The sequence below is a fragment of the Mus caroli genome, unplaced genomic scaffold (assembly GCF_978045245.1).
Source record: "Mus caroli unplaced genomic scaffold, Mus_caroli_1 scaffold_1, whole genome shotgun sequence".
In the NCBI taxonomy this organism is placed as follows: domain Eukaryota; kingdom Metazoa; phylum Chordata; class Mammalia; order Rodentia; family Muridae; genus Mus; species Mus caroli.
This window is the reverse complement of record NW_028227256.1, coordinates 36,617,233-36,635,386: the sequence shown is the minus strand read 5'-3', so window position 1 is coordinate 36,635,386 and position 18,154 is coordinate 36,617,233. Positions and strand designations below refer to the sequence as shown.

The following is an 18,154-nucleotide window of genomic DNA, read 5'->3' as shown; positions in this document are numbered from 1 at the left end:
GGTCACCAGAGCCCAAGGGTCTTTCTTACTGGAGGAAGTGCAGCCACTAGCTGCTGCAGCGGGATGTCACCTCTGCCCTCCTTGGTCTCCTGCCTCCCCCTGATCTGGCTGACCTTGCCCCTGCCCCATTGTTTATGAAATTCTAACAATCTAGGTTAGGATACAGCAGTTTAGGGGGTGGCCGATGAGGACCACAGTTCTTCAAAGCACAGACTAACCACAGGACCACTGCTGGCCCGTAGGCTTGCTCTCTATTCTGCTCTGGTGATTAGAAACTGCTAGAGGCTTGGGACAGCCCGGGAGGACCTGGACCCTCCTTCTCTGCATGACCAGCTCTGATATTGTGTGTGGCTTCCCTGTGGCCATAGTTTAGCAACAACTGTGCTTTGGCTCAAGGCCTAATAAATGTCCCCATTGTCTAAATCAGAACCGCACTGGGGAAATGACGCAGGGGCCAGTGAGCCCAGAGACACACAGCCCTCTTGTCTGGCACCCTGGACTCCTCCCCCTCTGACCCCCTCTGACCTTACTCTCACTGTGCTGAGCCTGGGTGGCAGTAGACTCCAGTGCAGGGAAGGTGGAACTCAGATCTACCACAGCCTTAACTCGCTAGCCCAACTCTCCAGGTTCAAGCACAGCCAATGTCTGCAATGTTCCCTGTGTCCAGTCTTCCAGGTCCTCTGTGTACCAGCATTTTTGACTGAGACTTATGGCCAGACCTCAGGAGTCCTCTGTTCCCTCTGTTGACTCTCTCTCTCTCTCTCTCTCTCTCTCTCTCTCTCTCTCTCTCTAATTTTTAGCTGGATGGTGGTGGCACACACCTTTAATCCCAGCACTCGGGAGAAAGAGGCAGGTGGATTTCTTTGAGTTGGAGGCCAGCCTGGTCTACAGAGCAAGTTCCAGGACAGCCAGGGCTACACAGAAACACCCTGCCTTGAAAAAGCAAAAAGCAATATCAGACTATTAGTGATGCTGATGCTGCTGGTGATAGTGGTAATTACGATGATGATGATAAAGGCTCTTGTTATATCTTGATCACAACTACGCACCCCCTACAAAATGCTGGCAAAGAGCTAACAAAATGCCTGTCCTGTGATAGACACGTAACATGCATAGTGTGACCGGATGAGAAACAGATGGACAGTTGAATGGATGAATGGTGAGTGGGTGGATGGATGGGCCAGAAGATGAATAGATAAATGGACAGACTGGATGAAGAGAGGGAAGGGGTGGTGGGTGGATAAATGGACCTGAATATCATCTTAGATGTGTTCTTGTATTCATTTCTGCACAGAAAAGATCCAGGAATTCTGTGTTGGCACAATGTAGAATTGTAGAGAAATCGTATTTCCTCCTGTTTCACTGGAAAAAAGCCTAGAGGCAGGTGTGCTGGCCCAGAGTTTGGAGTGATACGCTCCCTCGTGGAGGGGGAGGTGCTGCAGCAGGAAGCTTGTCTTAGGTGCTGGCCAGGAAGCAGAGAATGGAGAAAGCCTAATGCTCGCATGGCTTTCTGCCTTCCCCTCTCTTGATTCAGTTCAAGACTCCATCCCAGGAGATGGTGGTGCCACGTTCAGGCTTGGTCTTCCCTCCTAAGTCCCCTAAGGGGTTCTGGATGCATTCATAGGCACATCCAAAGCTGTGTCTCATTAAGGCCCAGGTGTTCCTAAAGCTAGTCAAGTTGGCGATCGATCCAAGTTCACCATCACAAGCCCACCCTCTTCAACTGGATAGCTGACCACTTTGAAACCATAAAATTCTACCCTTGACCCCATGGGCTCATGGCTGCCCCATAATTCGAAGTGCATTCATTCCAAACCTTCATAGTTTCAACACTGTTCAAAAGTTTAGTCTTCTTTCAGGCTTCAAGTGTGAAGCATACAAGTGCGCTCTCTCTCTCTCTCTCTCTCTCTCACACACACACACACACACACACACACACGCACACAATTCTGTCTCCAACTATAGCTACAGTGAGGCTAACACTGCAATCTATGAAGAGGGGTACAGTTTAGTCCAAAATACAAGCCCTAAATGAAATTCCTAAAACATTCAAATTCTCCTTTTTTCTAGCACTTGTGCAGAATCCACCCTTCTATATCTCTGGGATATGGAGCCCATATCCCATGAGCTATTTGGAATGTCCAAAGTAACATGGATGTTTCAATAACAGTTCTCACCACAGGATGAAGGGTGTGCCTCTCTGAAGGGCTTGTATTCAGGTAGTCTACCACACTTGGGGTTAGAATACTGTGCAGAAACATTATCATTCACATTTATGTATATGTATATATCAAATACTCAGGAGGGAGGACAGACTGGCACCATGACACAAACTTTTAGAAGAGGCTTCTGGGAGGCAGTGAAGCCAGTGCTGGCCAACGCTCCTAGGTGACCTCCTGACCATGGCTCCATGCTCTGAGGAGAGAGACACAATCTAGTCTACAGCTCTGCACTCTCGGGCAAGAGGACTATGCTGACTTGGGTAGATGAAACTTCTAAGCCACGCCTCCTCCTCAGCTCAGCCTTAGCCCTGGGGCAGACAGGGAAGAAAATACCCGCCTCTCTCACACCCAGAGAGGGCACATTTCCTGGTGCAACTGGGACTAAGTCTGTTGTCTACTGTATATGTCTCTTAACACACACGACAGCCCCACAGACATGACAAATGGAGCTTACAGATCTACCATCAACCCCCCAGTTCCTGTGTTCTGTGGAAGCGCGTCCCACTGCATTTATCACCTAACGGCACTCTCGTGTCTGGGTCACTAGTGGGAAACAGCAAATCAGAAAGCAGCAAGACTCCATTTTCACAGTGGGTTTTCTTTTCCCACAGGAATGAAGTTGTGACCTTAATGATGTCAGACCCTTGCTTTTGAAGGGAACAAAGCATTTAAAATTAAACTCCAAGGTTGTCCCAGATACAGAAATAAACTTTTAAAAAAATTCCCAAGCACGTGACAATCACCATATGTACACAGGAACCTGGAGGATGAGTTTTTGATAAAGAGTTTTACCCCAAACAAATAAGCTTGCTGCAGAGGAAATTATGTTCTTGTGTTCTGGGACGGGTATCTTAGTCATACGGTTTCTCTGTTGTCTGTTCTTACACAGTGGCAATCTTATTGCCTTCGGAAAATTTCCCGACTATAGCAACGTTCTCCAGCAGGAAGAAACAGTGAGTATAAAATAGCCGCATTCTAACAAACCCACCAGTATTGGGGATTACATGTCAGCTGTGTCCTTATTCCATCACCCTTTTGGTTTCGCCGTTGAGTGTCCAGCATACATCACTCTCAGCTAGGACAGACCTGGCCCCTGCCCTAGGGGACCACATTGCTCAGCTGCAGTCACTGCAGAGCTGTACTTCTTGAGGGTGCACAGGTGGTTAGTGACTGATTTGCTGCAACATGCCTCTATGGTATTCTCTCAACTCTTAGAATCAGGACATCGGAGCTATTAATAGCCAATCTCTGACACTGTGCGTTAAACCTTACTTTAGTTGGCTAAGACATCATGACAGGACTTTGATCCCATTTCAGCTCAGTTTGCTAAAGCAAATTACTCTAAACTGAGCAGTTTAAACACACTGATGTCTCCTAGTTCCAGGTGGTTCTGGCGAGGGCGCCTGCAGAGCTGTAGACAGCAGGCTGCTTTTGCCGATCCTGGGTAGCAGAGCCTTCTCTGACCTCATATTTGTGAGTGAACCAGTTAATGAATATCCCAGGGTTCCACTTCTAAAGTCTGTTCACAGGTTGATTACAATATCAACATAGGGATTAGAAGGAACACGAATATTGTTGCTAGCAGATACGATCTCACTGACAAGAACCACTTTTTAAAACATTGGGGGGGGGGGTAACTAGTACCCAAAAGTTATAAAGACAAAATCTCATGGCCTTGTGCTGGAAAAGTATTGTCTGTAGTCAGAAAGAAACTGGGGCTGTGTTGAGGGACAGAGAGTCCAGAACTGCAGAAGGGGCTGTGGTGGGTCAGATGTTACCCACGAGGGCTGGTTCCTCCTTTTGAATCCCCTCCAAGTGCCCTGGCAGTCTCTATACTGCCAGGAATTCACTCCAGGACACAGGTCGGCAGAGCAGGCCAGCATCGTGGATGCTCAGCACCTTGGATGCTCAGCAGCTGGCTAAGCATCAGCCATGCTGTGGAAGCAGACTGAGCTGACTGCAGACCCATGGCGTCTGGACTTCTTAGTCTCTGGGTGCTCTTTCTCCTCCCCCAAGTGCTCTGCAGTCATCTCCTTCCTGGTATTGGCAGAAGCTTTCCTAGGAGCCAAGCCATCCTTAGCCACAATTCAGAATGTCTGTTAAAGTCAGATGCAAGAATGCATCAAAAAGTGTAACCATCCAGGGGTCCGGAGAGGTGGCTCAGCAGTTAGAGCACTGGCTGCTCCTCTACAGAACCCAGGTTCCCAGCACTCACATGGCAGCTCACAGCTGTCTGTAACTCCAATTCCTGGGGATCCATGACACGAAGCATGTATATAGTGCTCATACCTGTGCAAGCAGACAAAATACCTATACACAGAAAATAAGATACTATTTATCCGTAAAACTGAGAAGCTAGCCAGAGGAAAGAAGGGGCAAGGTGCTTTATGACTTTTTAAATTTTATTTTATTTTTGGTTTTTTGAGACAGGGCTTCTCTGTGTAGCCCTATGGCTGTCCTGGAACTCACTCTGTAGACCAGGCTGGTCTCAAACTCCGAGATCCTCCAGCCTCTGCCTCCCAAGTGCTGGGATTAAAGGCGTGTGCCACCACTGGCCGGCCTGGCTTGACTTACTTTAATTGGATCCTGTCCTTCCTCTTATCCAGTTAGCTTGACTATTTCACACCCAGCAGCAAGCCTCTTATTTGTCTTCCCTATAGTACCAGGCTCCTGCCTGAGTGCTTTAGCCTGACATTCATTTTAGCTATGACAGCCAGCCAGGGAGAACCTCACAGGTGAGGTGGCCGCTCTAAGACATCAACACAAAGTCAGTGCTCTGAACAACACAGAATGATTGTCTTGTGTCCTGTGGGGCGTGAGTCCCCCCATCAGTTCTCATCAGGCTAAGGTCAAGGTGTCTGTAGAGCAGGTTTCTAACTGCAGGCTGGGGGAATTTTCCAGCATCTAAAGGCCACCTATATTCCTGGGTTTATAGCCCCATACTCTGTCTTCAAAGCCAGCACAGGGTAAGCCAAGTCCTTCTCTGAGCTGAGTTCAGCCATCTGTTTCAAGAACTCTTGTGATTGTTTGACATTCAAGAGAAGATCTCCCTGTGTCAAGATCCTCCGGCCTCGTAAGGTGACAGAGTCACAGTATCTGGAGATTAGAGCGAGGGCGTTCTGGGTCACCGTAGTTCTGCCCGGTACAAAGGGATGCACAGAATCCTTGTTGGGAGAGGATTCACCTTGGGGTGTAGCTTGCATCTGACCTGAGAGGAAGAACTAACAGTGTGGAAGCCTCGAGGACTGGTCTTGACAGATGCCAAGTGTGAAGTGCATGCTAATGCCAGCCTTCGGGATTTGGATTTGATTCAGGAGTGTATGGAACACTATCAAACCTCTTCAGAAGAAGGACAGGACATACTGGGAGGGGTGACAGAATATGTAGAAAGGACAAAAGGCAAGCCAGCAAACTTTCCTGAGAGATGTAACTCAGAACTGGCGCGTAGTGCCTGGGGATTTGGCCACAGTAAGGAGGCATCCCATTGTATCCTCAGGGGTGGACACATACGTTTCTCACTAGTCAGCTCTCTGTTACTGTAACAAAATACCTGCTTTGATCAACTTAAAAGTTGAGAAGGTTTACCTTGGCTCACATTTTGGAACTTTTATAAACGTTTGTGGTTTTGCCCCGCTGCCTCTGGGGCTGTGGTGAAGCAGAGTGTCCTGATATGGAGTGTGTGCTGGGGAAAAGCTGTTCACTTCATGGCTGTGACAGGAAAAAGAAAGAGGAAGAAACCAATTGTTCTACGTTTCAGGCACTCAGGAATTTTCCGATGATGTCTCATGACAATGTACTTTTATATTCTTATAGTCATTTGTATCTCTATACAATTTATCCTTTGAGAATTTCATAATGTATATATTACATTTTCATCATATCTACCCTGCTCCCTCCAGATAGCCTCCAAACACCCTCCTCTTAAGTCCAGTGTGTTCTCTCCATATGCACCCAAGTGAGGACCATTCCCGGTAGCACAAGCAACCTGTCAGTGGCCACATCCCCAGAAAAACGGTGACTCTTCCTCCTCTGGCAGCCATCAAATGCCAATAGCTCCTAAGCTAGGGATAGGGCCTGGTGAGCCCCTCCTGCATCCACACTGGATGCTTGGACGGCTCCATCTTTTGTGTGTTTGTGTAGCTGTGAGCTCATGAGCCCAACGGCCACGTTACATTCAGAAGACAGCAGTTCATGGCGCTCCTCCCTACCCTCTGGCTCTTACTTTTTTTTTTTCCTCACCCCTTTCTGAGATGTTCCCTGAGCCTTGCAGGGGGTAACTGATTGATAGAGAAGTCCGGTCTGGCACTGAAAAGCCATCAGTGTCCTGACACTACACTATAGCGTGACATCTGGGTGGCAATACAGTCATTTGTCATGTTGAAATAGAGAACATGGATGGTCTCTGAATAAAAGGAGAGAGGGAAAGGAAGGGAGGAGAAAGGAAGAAAAGAAAAGAAGGAGGGAGGAAAAGAAAATAGAGAGCCTACCTAGGGTGTCTAGGTGGTGAGAGTTGGGTCTGAAATTGTATCTCAGGCACGCACAGAAACAGCCAGGCACAGCTGTGCATGTCTGTAAAACCAGCATTAAGGAGCAGAGACAGGAGGATTTGGCTGGCTCATTGGCCATCAAGCCTAGACAAAACATAGAGCTTCCAGTTCAGTGAGAGACCCTGTTTTGAGGCAAGAAGCTGGACAACAGAGGAAGATGCCTGGCATCCCACCTTCTCCTCCACACGGGAGCTCATGTGTGCAACACACATGCATATGTGCACACACACACACCTGCCTACATTTATAGCTGTCGCCCAGTGTGTTCTTAGAAAAGTGTTTGAAGCGCTAGATTTCTGGCCTCCTCCAAGTCATCCAGGGACGAGGAATCTGGCTCCCTAGCACCAGGACGTGGTTTCAGAACTGCACTTTGAGAAACCACACTTTGCTTTGGGAACGGCAGCAGCAGCGGCAGCCAGAGAGCAGATATATCCAGGTCAGTCTGGACTTTGGAGCAGGTGGCCTAACTGGGCTGTCACCGTGAGAAGCTGCTCAGGGCTAGAACGGATGGTCGAGTACCTCAGCACCCCCCACAGACCAGACAACAGTGTACACTGGGGTGGGGCACAGGCAGCATCCGTGGAAGGAAGTCTTGAGCATCACCCTCAACACTCCTGCCCCGTGTGTGTCACAGAGTCCTCCAGGAGGGGTGTGGATGCAGCACGCTGGAAACACGGAACTCACAGCACGCATTTCGCGAAGTTCAGGGTCAGGTGCTCAGAGTTCAGGAGCAATGGCTGCTGGGCAGTATCCCCAACTCTCTAATCCTCAGGGTAGGTCTCGGTAATAACCAGGGGCATCACAAAGAGCTCACTTTGATGATGATGGGATGATGGCTGAGCACAACCATCTGCCCTGAGGAAGGGTGCCTGGGAGTTCAAAGAAGCTGCTGACCCCCAGGAGCCAAAACCCTGAGAGACCAGCAAGTAGCTGAGCTCAGCCAGATGCATGTAGGAACTGAGGAAGCCACTGCTGGGGTGTGAAATGCTGACCCTGAAGCTGCCAGAATTCCACAGCAGAAGTGAGCAGATGGTAAAAGGAGAGAGATTAAAAAGTCTCAGTTCTGTGTGGCTGACTTTGCATCAAAGCACCATCAGTGGGACTCATGGCAGCCCTTTGTATTCCAAGGAAATCTTTCAAAAGTCCTCGAGAAATCATTTCAAATAGAATTGGTGTGGTCAGGCCCTAGCGGGTCCCTCCCCTGCCGGTCAGCGCTGTGAGGAGGGCCCGAGATCCTTTACCCTTCTGGGTTTTTTTTGGGGGGGGGGGTTTAGTCTGAAATTTGTCATTCAGAAATGAAGTCAGTAACTTGCATTTTCCTGTCAGCCCAGGGTTCCTGACAGGACAGGACTCCATTTTATTTCAGGGAGCAACGATTCAACAGATGAAGGTTCTAGAAATACCTAGCAACATCAGGCTGCTCATATTTGTATTGAGCATGATGATTCTTTTAGCTCTTGACTGTAACTCAGAACTTTCCACCACCACCACCGAGAGTGATATGCTTGGACAACATATTAAAGCCTAAAGCCCTCCCTTTGTAGTGAACAGTATTTTTGTTTTGTTTTGTTTGTTTGTTTGTTTTCTCGAGACAGGGTTTCTCTGTATAGCTCTGGCTGTCCTGGAACTCACTCTGTAGACCAGGCTGGCCTTGAACTCAGAAATCCACCTGCCTCTGCCTCCCGAGTGCTGGGATTAAAGGCGTGCACCACCACACCCGGCTGTAGTGAACTGTATTATAGGAGCCATTATCACTGTAACAAAATATGAGGGGAAGTTGCAGAAACACCACATTCAAGACTGTGTGGTAACTTCGAGTAACCTGTGACTGCAACTTCATTTATGTGGCCAGGGGATGCATTTTATTTTAAAGAAACAATCATGGTATAAATGACTTCCAGTGTGAAAATCATTCACCAATAAAGACGGACCCGATGGGCTCACCTGTGTCTCCATTCAGAAGATGTCCAGTCTGGGAACAAGAGCTGGCAAACAAGTACTCCTGTAAGCTGGTAGGTCTGCGCCCCAAGGGGTGTGGGTCTCACATCAGTGCCCTCTTATTTTGCCTGTGGTGTGGTCATCGCCCCGGAGAACTGCCTCCTTACTCTCAGACTCAGGAGGGCCAGCATTCCTCCGGGGCCTGAAAATGGATGTCTTCCCTCAGAGCTGGTGGCAGGCCCCCTGGGACTGCTGTCATTCCTCCTCTGAAGTGAGGGCTTCCCCCATGAAAGAAGGGACTAGAAAAGGGAAGCAGATCCCTGGCTCCTCTAAGAACTGGAGCTGGGAAGTAATACGGGTGCCAGCGTTCAGGAACCCGGGTGTCAGCCGTCGGGGTCTTTGGAACACTGGTGCAATCACAAGCAGGCGCTTCGCCAGCTTGAGGGTCAGGACTCAGAACCTGTCAGCCAGGCAACGTTGAGCACAGAGGTACAGGTCTAAAATCTCAGCGCCACAGTGAATCGCTGTTCACTTGCCAGCTAGCCTAGCCACAGTGGTCCCAGGTTCAGTGCTACCCTGTCTCAAGGAATGAGGTGAAAGTGATAGAGGGGACACTTAGTGCCCTCCTTGGGTCTATGTAAGCACACACAGGCATAACACACACACACACACACACACACACACACACACCACCACCACCACCAACAACAACAACAATCCTCAAAAAGAGGAAGTCCACAAGCTGGCTCAGCAGACTTACCACCAAGCCTGACAGCCTAGGCTCAATCCCTAGGACTCACACAGTAGGAGAGAGCCTCCTCTGCCTCACACATGTGCTGTGTCATGCATGTTCCCATATATACCCACATGCATGAATATGACCTCACACATGTGCTATGCCATGCATGTTCCCATATATACCCACATGCATGAATATGACCTCACACATGTGCTATGCAATGCATGTTCCCATATATGCCCACACCCATGAATATGACCTCACACATGTGCTGTGCCATGCATGTTCCCATATATATCTACACACATGAATATGACCTCGAATAACTGCCATAAAGGTTCCCATATATATCCACATGCACGAATATGACCTCACACGTGTGCTGTGCCATGCATGTTCCCATATACGCTCACACCCATAACTATGACCTCACATATGTACTGTGCCATGCATGTTCCCATATATATTCACATTCATGAATGTGACCTTACACATGTGCTGTGCCATGCATGTTCCCATATACACCCACATGCATGGATAAATGCATACAAAAATCCTTTAAAGATTTTAAGGGTGGAACATTATAGATGAAGACACTAGATGTCTGCCTCTGGCCTCTGCACATGCATGTACATGTTCACGACATACAAGTACACATACACACAAAACACATACAAAAAACCATATTACACACCCTCAAAAGTTAAAGTGCTAGAACTGACCCTGTCAGTGTGTGAGTTGCCACCGCAAACCTGAAGTGCCATGAGCTGTCAGGAGGTTGTGCTGACTCCATGCACACAGCACAGGCCGGGTGAAAAGCCTGGCTACTGTCACTGTCACGCCAGAGCTGTGACAAGATTGGCCCTAGAGAACAGACCCCCTGGGTCTCTCAGGATGATTGTTTGTGAAGGCCCAACAGAGGAGCTAACACTCATTGCCTTCCTAGGTGGTCTTTCTTGCTGATGAATACTGCAACTACTGTCGAGACATTTTACAGAATGTGAGGAACCAAGAACTGGAGAAGGTAGGCTTTTATCTATGAAATACAGGCGCTTATGACCGGCTGTCAACCACTTAACTTGATAGGACCCCTCCAGGGACAGCAAGAGCTAGCCCATTGCATCAAAATAGCTCATTGAGCTGGTCTGGTCACCGGTGAGTTCTGGAAAGTGGTCTTGTCTCGGCTTAGTCATTTGGAAATTCTCAGAGGTTCTGTCACGATGCTTGAAGAACAGATTCAGCTCTGCCTGAGTAGAATGTAGGTAGTAATACCGACCTCTTCCCCAGTGATGCCTGCCACATCGTATCAAGATGTGGCAAAAGAAAGGGACTCTGAGGCAGGTGATCGATCTGGCACGGATGGGTGTTGCAGATTTTATTGTAGAACTAGTGACAGCTCAGTGACATATCACCTTCCTATAGGGTGAAGCTCTGAGGTCTCCCCATTACACAAGGAGGGGTGTAAACTGAATGTGGGAAACACATTTTAAAATTAGAGTTTATCTAGCCTGTTGTGAGCCTGACTCAGTGCAGTCAGTGGACAGTGTTCAGGACTCAGCTCTGTCCTGCCAGCATGTGGGAATCAGGGATGGAACTCAAGAACCCACGCTCGGCAGGACACACTGAGCCATTCCGACTGCCTGGACTTTACTCCTCTATGTATGAGATAAGAATCCAGAGAAGCAAGGGCACATTCAAATGGGAGCTTTCCTGATGCTTCCGGTATCTAAGCATTTCAGCTTTGAGCGACAAGGCTCTCAGCGTGAGCACACACGCCGTGGAGCCAGAGTGAAGCATTGCAGAGTGGGAGACACCAGTGTGCCCCTCTCTGTCTCTGCAGCATTGTGATGCCAAGCCTCTCACAGCTTCCTTCTGCTCAGCAGATACTTGCTTAAATCATGTCCTGTGACAGCTCTGTTTCTGGGACTAGAAAGGCATTTTCCACAAGGCTTGAGGAATGTGTAATTTGGTAATGAGGGGAACAACGTTACACAGTAAGGCTGACGAGTCCTGCTCTTGTCCGTTAGTCACCCCTTCCCGACTGATGTGTTAGTCAGCAACTGTTAACTCCCACAGAATACCCAAGATAAGAAACTTAAAACGCAGGGATACTGGCTTTAATTTATGGTCTGGGGAATTTCGGCCCATGTCTGCTTGGCACTGCCCACCGGTTTGCATCTGTGAAGAGGCAGGGAGCAAGCATCAGAACAGCATGTTCCTCCTGGGCGAGACACCGAGAAAGAGGAAGAGCCCGAGGTCTCATCATCCTCTGAAAGCTCACAGCCCCGGTGGCCGGGATGCTGCCTACTAGGCCTAACTCCTAAATGTGCCACCACCTCCGATTAGCACATCAGCCAAGGACCACGCCTTTAAGCAGTGGGCCATGGGGAAACACTGTAGATTCAAACTATAACAATTATTATAAACAAAATGCCTAGGAAGGGCTTCTTTATAAAGAGAAAGTTTATTTTGGGTCACAGTTTTAAAGGTTGAAGGTCTAAGGATGATAGCTTTCTTGTTGGCAGCCTAGAGCAACACAGCAGCTCGTGTGTGTGTGTGTGTGTGTGTGCATGTGTGTCTGTCCATCTGTCTGTCTCATCTTCTGATGGAGTCATGAGCATCCAGTCATCAGACCTCTACCTCGATGGCCTTCTGTAATGCAAGGCAGTTCAGTCCAGGCAATCACAGGATCAGGTAGAGGGAATACACTGGAGGAAACACTTGTGTTTCTTACTCACTAATGAGCAGGAGCAGGGAGCTTGGAACATAGGTAGCCAACCAGGCTATGAGTGGACAGCTTTCCTGAATCTACCTGGACAAGTCTGTCAGCGTTCCTGACACAGATCCCAAGTCATGGTCCTCCTGGTGGCTCTCACTACCTGGCCAGGAATCACTTCTGGCCTGGGGTTCCTGGATACGTTAGGATGTCCCTGCCCATGGAAATCCCACAGGACAGGAGCCTTATCTAGAGAAATGGCTCAGTGGTTAAGAGCACTAGCTGCTTTTGTGGAAGACCTGAGTCCACTTCCCAGCACCAGCATGGTGGCTCACAGCTGTAACTCCTGCTCTGGGGGCTCAGAGGCCTTCTTCTGACTCTGTAGGCATGCACACAAATATATGTGTGTGTGCGCACACACACACAGAATTAATAATAAACCTTTAAAGGAGGTGGGTGGTTTTTATCAGCTGGCAGCTGCCAATCTAGTTCAAAAATTGGAATCTGGAAACAGGCAAATAAAACAGAAAAAGAAGGAACCTGACTTTTGGCCCCTTGATGTGTCCCCTACTTGATCTCTGAGAGGGGCTCCTGTGGCTTCACAGCTGGTGCTGAGGAGTTAGGCACGAGGAGCAGTACTCTTACCTTTTTTTTTTTTTTTTTTTTTTTTTGAGCTGGAAAAAGAGCGAAGTGATCAGTCAGTCAGTGAGCTTTTCTTCTCAACCCTAGATAAGGCCCCTGTAGCCTTCATCTTATGGTAATCAACCAGGGCCCCCTGGTGGCCAGAAACAGCTTTCCCTGTAGGAGGTTTCCTAGTGGAGGGCCAAGGCAGAGGGGTCTGCTTTGGTTGCTAAAGAGAGGTGTTTCCTCTGGAGAGATGGCCCAGAGGTTAAGAGAGGTGACTACTCTTCCAGAAGACTCAGGTTCAATTCCCAGCACCCACATGGTGGCTCACCACTGTCTATAACTCCAGTTCCAGGAGATCTGACACCTCATACAAACGTAAGTGCAGGCAAAACGCCAGTGCCCACCAACTAAGAAGAGTAGTTTCCAAGCACAGCCTGTGAAGCCGATAGCATAGCTTTGCATGCGCTGGTGTGAGGCCTTGCCATGGCCTGTGGGGCCACTGACTATGTAGGGGTGAGGCCCACAAGGCCCTGCAGGGTCACTGACTATGGGGCTGAGGCCCACAAGGCACAGCCTGGGTTTCTGATGATATGTTCTGTCACATCAGGTGGAGGATTTAATCACATCCTTCTGGAAATCTCGGCAGCAAGACACAGTCATGCTCATGTCTCTGCCTGACGTGCGCCAGCTCTTAGGATGCTATGACATGCAGCTGTATAAGGTGGGTGGACCCTTGACTCCCCTGGGCATCCCTTCTAGAAACAAATTCCAGTAGTCAGGTGAGAACAGCACCCCCAATACACACTAGCCCACAACAGCACCCCCAATACACACCAGCACAGAACAGCACCCCCAATACACACCAGCACAGAACAACACCCTAATACACACCAGCACAGAACACACCCCATAAACATACCAGCCCAGATCAGCATATCCCAATACATATGCCAGCCCAGAGCAGCACCCCCTAATACATACTAACCCAGAACAGCACACCCCAATATACATACCATACCAGAACAGCACCTCCAATACCCACCAGCCCAGAATAGCACCTCCAAGACACACCAGCCCAGAACAGCACCTCCAAGACATACCAGCCCAGAACAGCATACCACAATACACACAAACCTGTGTACAATGGACGGGGCCTTTTACCTTTTGCTCTTTTAAATTTCCTCACACACAGAACATAATGACCCATGATTCAGATTTTAGCCCATTTTTTTTTCTGAACATTTCAACCAAAGATGTGTTCTCTCCCCCCACCCCTCTCTCTGCATATATATAATTTGTTGGAAACAGGACCCCTTGATGTAATCAAAGCTGGCTTTGAACTTACAATCCTCCTGCCTCAGTCTCTGGAGTACTGGGATTATAGGTGTTCCCAGGCCAGTCTTTTTAAAAGGCATTTTCAGCCGGGCGTGGTGGCGCACGCCTTTAATCCCAGCACTCGGGAGGCAGAGGCAGGCGGATTTCTGAGTTCGAGGCCAGCCTGGTCTACAAAGTGAGTGCCAGGACAGCCAGGGCTACACAGAGAAACCCTGTCTCGAAAAAACCAAAAAAAATAAAAAATAAAAAAAAAAAAAATAAAAGGCATTTTCAGGGGGCTGGAGAGATGACTCAGAGGCTAGGAGCACTGACTGCTCTTCCAAAAGACTCAGGATCGATTCCCAGCACCCACATGGCGGTTCACAACCTTCTGTAGTTCTAGTTCCAGGGAATTTATGCCATCTTCTAAGTCTCCTCAGGCACTGCACACATGCATTCAGGCTAACACTAATACACATAAAACAAATAACATCCAGAAAAGAAGATGTTTCAGAATGCAGAGCCATGGCTGATCACTCTGAGGCAGCGCCGCTGCCAGGCTGGCTCTGCTCAGGAACGCCAGGCTCTGGAGCACTTAGAAGGTCAGGTGGACATCGGTTCTGAGGTGGAATTGTCCTTGCTCATCAAAGTCCCACTGGTTAGGACTTAGGGAGCTCCTGCTTCTAGTTTGTCACCACAGATGTAGAATAAACGGGCTGACTGACTCAGCTCTTAAAAATGTTGGTCCTGACCCTCTGCATTCGCCAGAGTGGGCGTGGTGTTGTTGCTTGCTTTGTTTTGGCTCTGGGTTTTGTTTGCTTACTTTAATGGAATCAGGGCCTACACTGAGGGTATGCCCCAGTGGCATATGCACAAGGCCTTGGGTTCCATCCACAGAATGTGGGGTGAGGGTGGGGGAGATTCCATACTGAAATACTGAGCTGCCAGATCCAGCACACACCAGGTGGCAGGGTGTCCTGTGCTGGAAGCAGTGGCTGCATTAGGTCATTAGTGACCTCTCTCAGACCTGCCATGACCTAGCCTGTCTCTGGGTCGCTTGTCGAAAGCCCCTGCCCTCACAGGCCAAGCCACTCTGTTCGCTTCTTTCTCTGTAGGGCCTGGAAGACATGCTGCTCCCCGACTTCCTGGAGGACGTTAGTATCCAGTACCTGAAATCTGTCCGGCTGTTTAGTAAGAGATTTAAACTGTGGCTTCTCGGTGCTCTGGAAGGGTTTCCTGCCATCTTACAGATCTCTAAGCTCAAAGGTAGAGTTCCACACAAAGCGTGAATTCTGTACGGCGAGGATAAATGTACCGCATCATGTCCCGAGCAGCTCACAAACAGCTGAGATGCATTCCTCGCTTGCTTCTGAGCAATGGATAACATACAGGCCACAAGTCCAGCATAGGGCAGTGGCAGATCTCATCTAGTCAGGGCTTGTTCTCTGGTTCAGAGACAGTCTGTCAGCTTTGCCCTCATATTAAGGGAGAGGCAAGGACTCTTTCTGAGGTCTCCTCTTTTAGGAGCACCAATCTCTTCAGGAGAGTTCTGAGTTTGCGAAGAGTTTGCTTTATCGGGCAGCTCCTCTCAGTACTGTCACTGTGGGGTGGTGCTTCACCTCATGAATAAGAGGAACACCAGGCAGATAATAGGATTCTACATGTCTCTGCCACACAGGCTTATATTGGGCATGCTGCCCCTAGCAGAATCCCTAAGCCACTGGGAAAGGTGCTGGCGGATGGGCGAGGAAGAGCAGGCACAGACTGAGGCCAGACAGCTTTGCTGCTTAGCCTCGGGGCCCTGCCCTACCACCTGCACAGAGGAGCTAGAGTGGGCAGCACCAGTAATGGCCCTGTGTGTTATCCTTCACAGAAGTCACTGGATTCGTCAAAAGACTCAGGAGAAAGACGTACCTTTCCAACATGGCGAAGGTATGTTGCAGCTCCCTGAAGGTTCCTGAGGCAAGCCTCGAAGGTCAACACACTGCAGTCCCTGCAGGCAGGCAGGAAGCCCTTTCACCCCACCCACAGGCAGAGGGCAGACAGGAGAACCCATGGTGCAATGCTGGAAGCCCACCCTTGCCCTGAAAGGCTCCAGTCATCTCTGATCTCTACACAGGAGAGAATACAAGGCAGGCAGCATCTAGTAAACATGGGAGAGATGCGCCTAGGGATGCTGGCCTGGGCTGGCTGGTGTCAGAGGTAAAAAGGTATCATAGCAGGCCCCTGACAGACAGGTGGACAGACAGACAGATTCCTTCCCCTCTACACGTGTCCCTCTGAACTCCGCATGTCTGGGGTTCCAGTCTCCTCAGTGCTGAGCCTTTGTCTACAGCGTTGACTTTGTAGCTGACATGTCAGACACCATGTCTCTCAACCTGTGGGTTTCGAACCCTTTGAGGTCACGTATCAGCTATTTACATTACAGTTCACAATAGTAGAAAAAGTACAGTTTTGAGATAATAATGAAAATAATGTTGTGGTTGGGGGTCACCACAACATGAGGAACTGTATTAAAGGGTTGCAGCATTAGGAAGGGTGAGAACCACCGTGCTAGAGGATGGTGACATGATTCTGTCCTCCTGGATGTTTAAGTTGTTCTCCATGGGCTCAACCTACCTCTCACTGAAAATGGTTCCAAGGTCTTTGACAGTTGCATCTGTACTGTGTGTGGACAGTCATCCCTTGTCATTGTCCCCTGGACAATACCATGCAATAGCTATGCACACAGGGTGTACTGTACCAGGTGCCCCAAGTCCTCCAGAGATGGTCTAAGCTGTCTGTACAAAAGACTGTTTGGACTGTGAGCAAACACTACGTAGGTAAGGGACCTGAGCATCCACAAAACTTGGCATCCATTTCATCCCGCCCACAAGCAGAAGGGACCCCAGGCCTCATGGCACTCAGCAAGATCCCACCCTGTCCCTTGCCCTGAAAAGTTCCAGTCTCCTCAGTTCTCTCTGTACACTGGCATCAAGGAAAAATCCCCAAATTGGTGCCAAGGGGCAGTGGTATGATGCCAGACCCTGGATGTGGGCCTAAGTCCATCAGAGCTGGAGAGGAGCTTACCAGATCCTCTGTGAACCAGCCCATCCATTAGCACCCAGCATTTCTTGGGCTCTTGGCTGGTCCTCAAGCCATCCCGGGCTGCATACACTTACATGGGCCCATCTGGCAGTGACTATGGTCCTTGATCTTACCCCACCAGAGTTGCGCGTTTGAGCTCTAAAGTGAACCCACTCTGGGCCAGTCTCTGCTCTTATGAGTCCTTGAGGACATTTACTTACGTCCCCAATGCTGTTTCCTCCTCTGGAACATGGAGATTGCTGTAGTTTAGGGATGACCAAGTGCCTATTCTATGAAGTCACAAAATGAAAAGGTTTCTGTCATCCCCCCTTGACTGCTCAGTAAATCAGCTCCAGAAGGCTAAATTCATGCTTGAAGATTCCCAACAGAAAGCAGAGAGACAGAGCAGGGATGCAGCTCAGAGACGGTGAATGTTTGTGGTGTGCAGGACCCAGAGGGTGACTTCAGAGCAAGGAAAAGAGGTAGAGAGGAGAGAAGGCAGGCTTCTGACCCCACAGCTGCCTGCTTAGGGTCAAGGACAATGTTATAAGATACTGACCAGTTACCCCTCACTTTCCTTCCTAGAGTAACCTGGGCCTGGGTGTGGGTACTGGGGAAGAGGAAGCTTAGCAGCCCCACATGGGGAGCTAGAAGGTGTCATGTCATTTGAGGTTGGATGTTAGTCCCCACAGCCACTGTTCCTACCTACCCCCTCAACAATAACAGGATGCTCTGTGATGTCCAGGTGGGATCAGCAATGGGAATGCGACACAAATTGATCATTACCCTTCTCTTCATCCTTAGACAATGAAAATGGTCCTGAAGAACAGCAGGAGAATCGGCCTCTTGAAGTCAGACCTTCGTGCCATCATCAGAGAAGGCACTCTGGATATTTCGAAGAAGGTCCTGGAAGGTGACTCAGACCATGAAGAGGAGCCAGAGAGCCACACAGAGATGAAATGTAAGCCTCCTTCACACTCTCCAT

At 49.1% G+C, this 18,154-nt stretch overlaps 1 protein-coding gene across 1 annotated transcript in view; it reads left to right on the top strand.

Moving 5' to 3' along the window:
* The window catches only part of Rfx8 (regulatory factor X8), a 56,905-nt gene that overhangs the window by 23,019 nt on the left and 15,732 nt on the right, over window positions 1–18,154 (top strand). Inside the window, exons 5-11 of the mRNA XM_021168120.2 lie at window positions 3,112–3,175; window positions 8,671–8,781; window positions 10,393–10,470; window positions 13,397–13,510; window positions 15,219–15,369; window positions 15,977–16,035; window positions 17,974–18,130. Of these exons, the coding sequence (XP_021023779.1) occupies window positions 3,112–3,175; window positions 8,671–8,781; window positions 10,393–10,470; window positions 13,397–13,510; window positions 15,219–15,369; window positions 15,977–16,035; window positions 17,974–18,130 (734 nt within the window). The remainder of the gene's footprint in view (window positions 1–3,111; window positions 3,176–8,670; window positions 8,782–10,392; window positions 10,471–13,396; window positions 13,511–15,218; window positions 15,370–15,976; window positions 16,036–17,973; window positions 18,131–18,154) is intronic.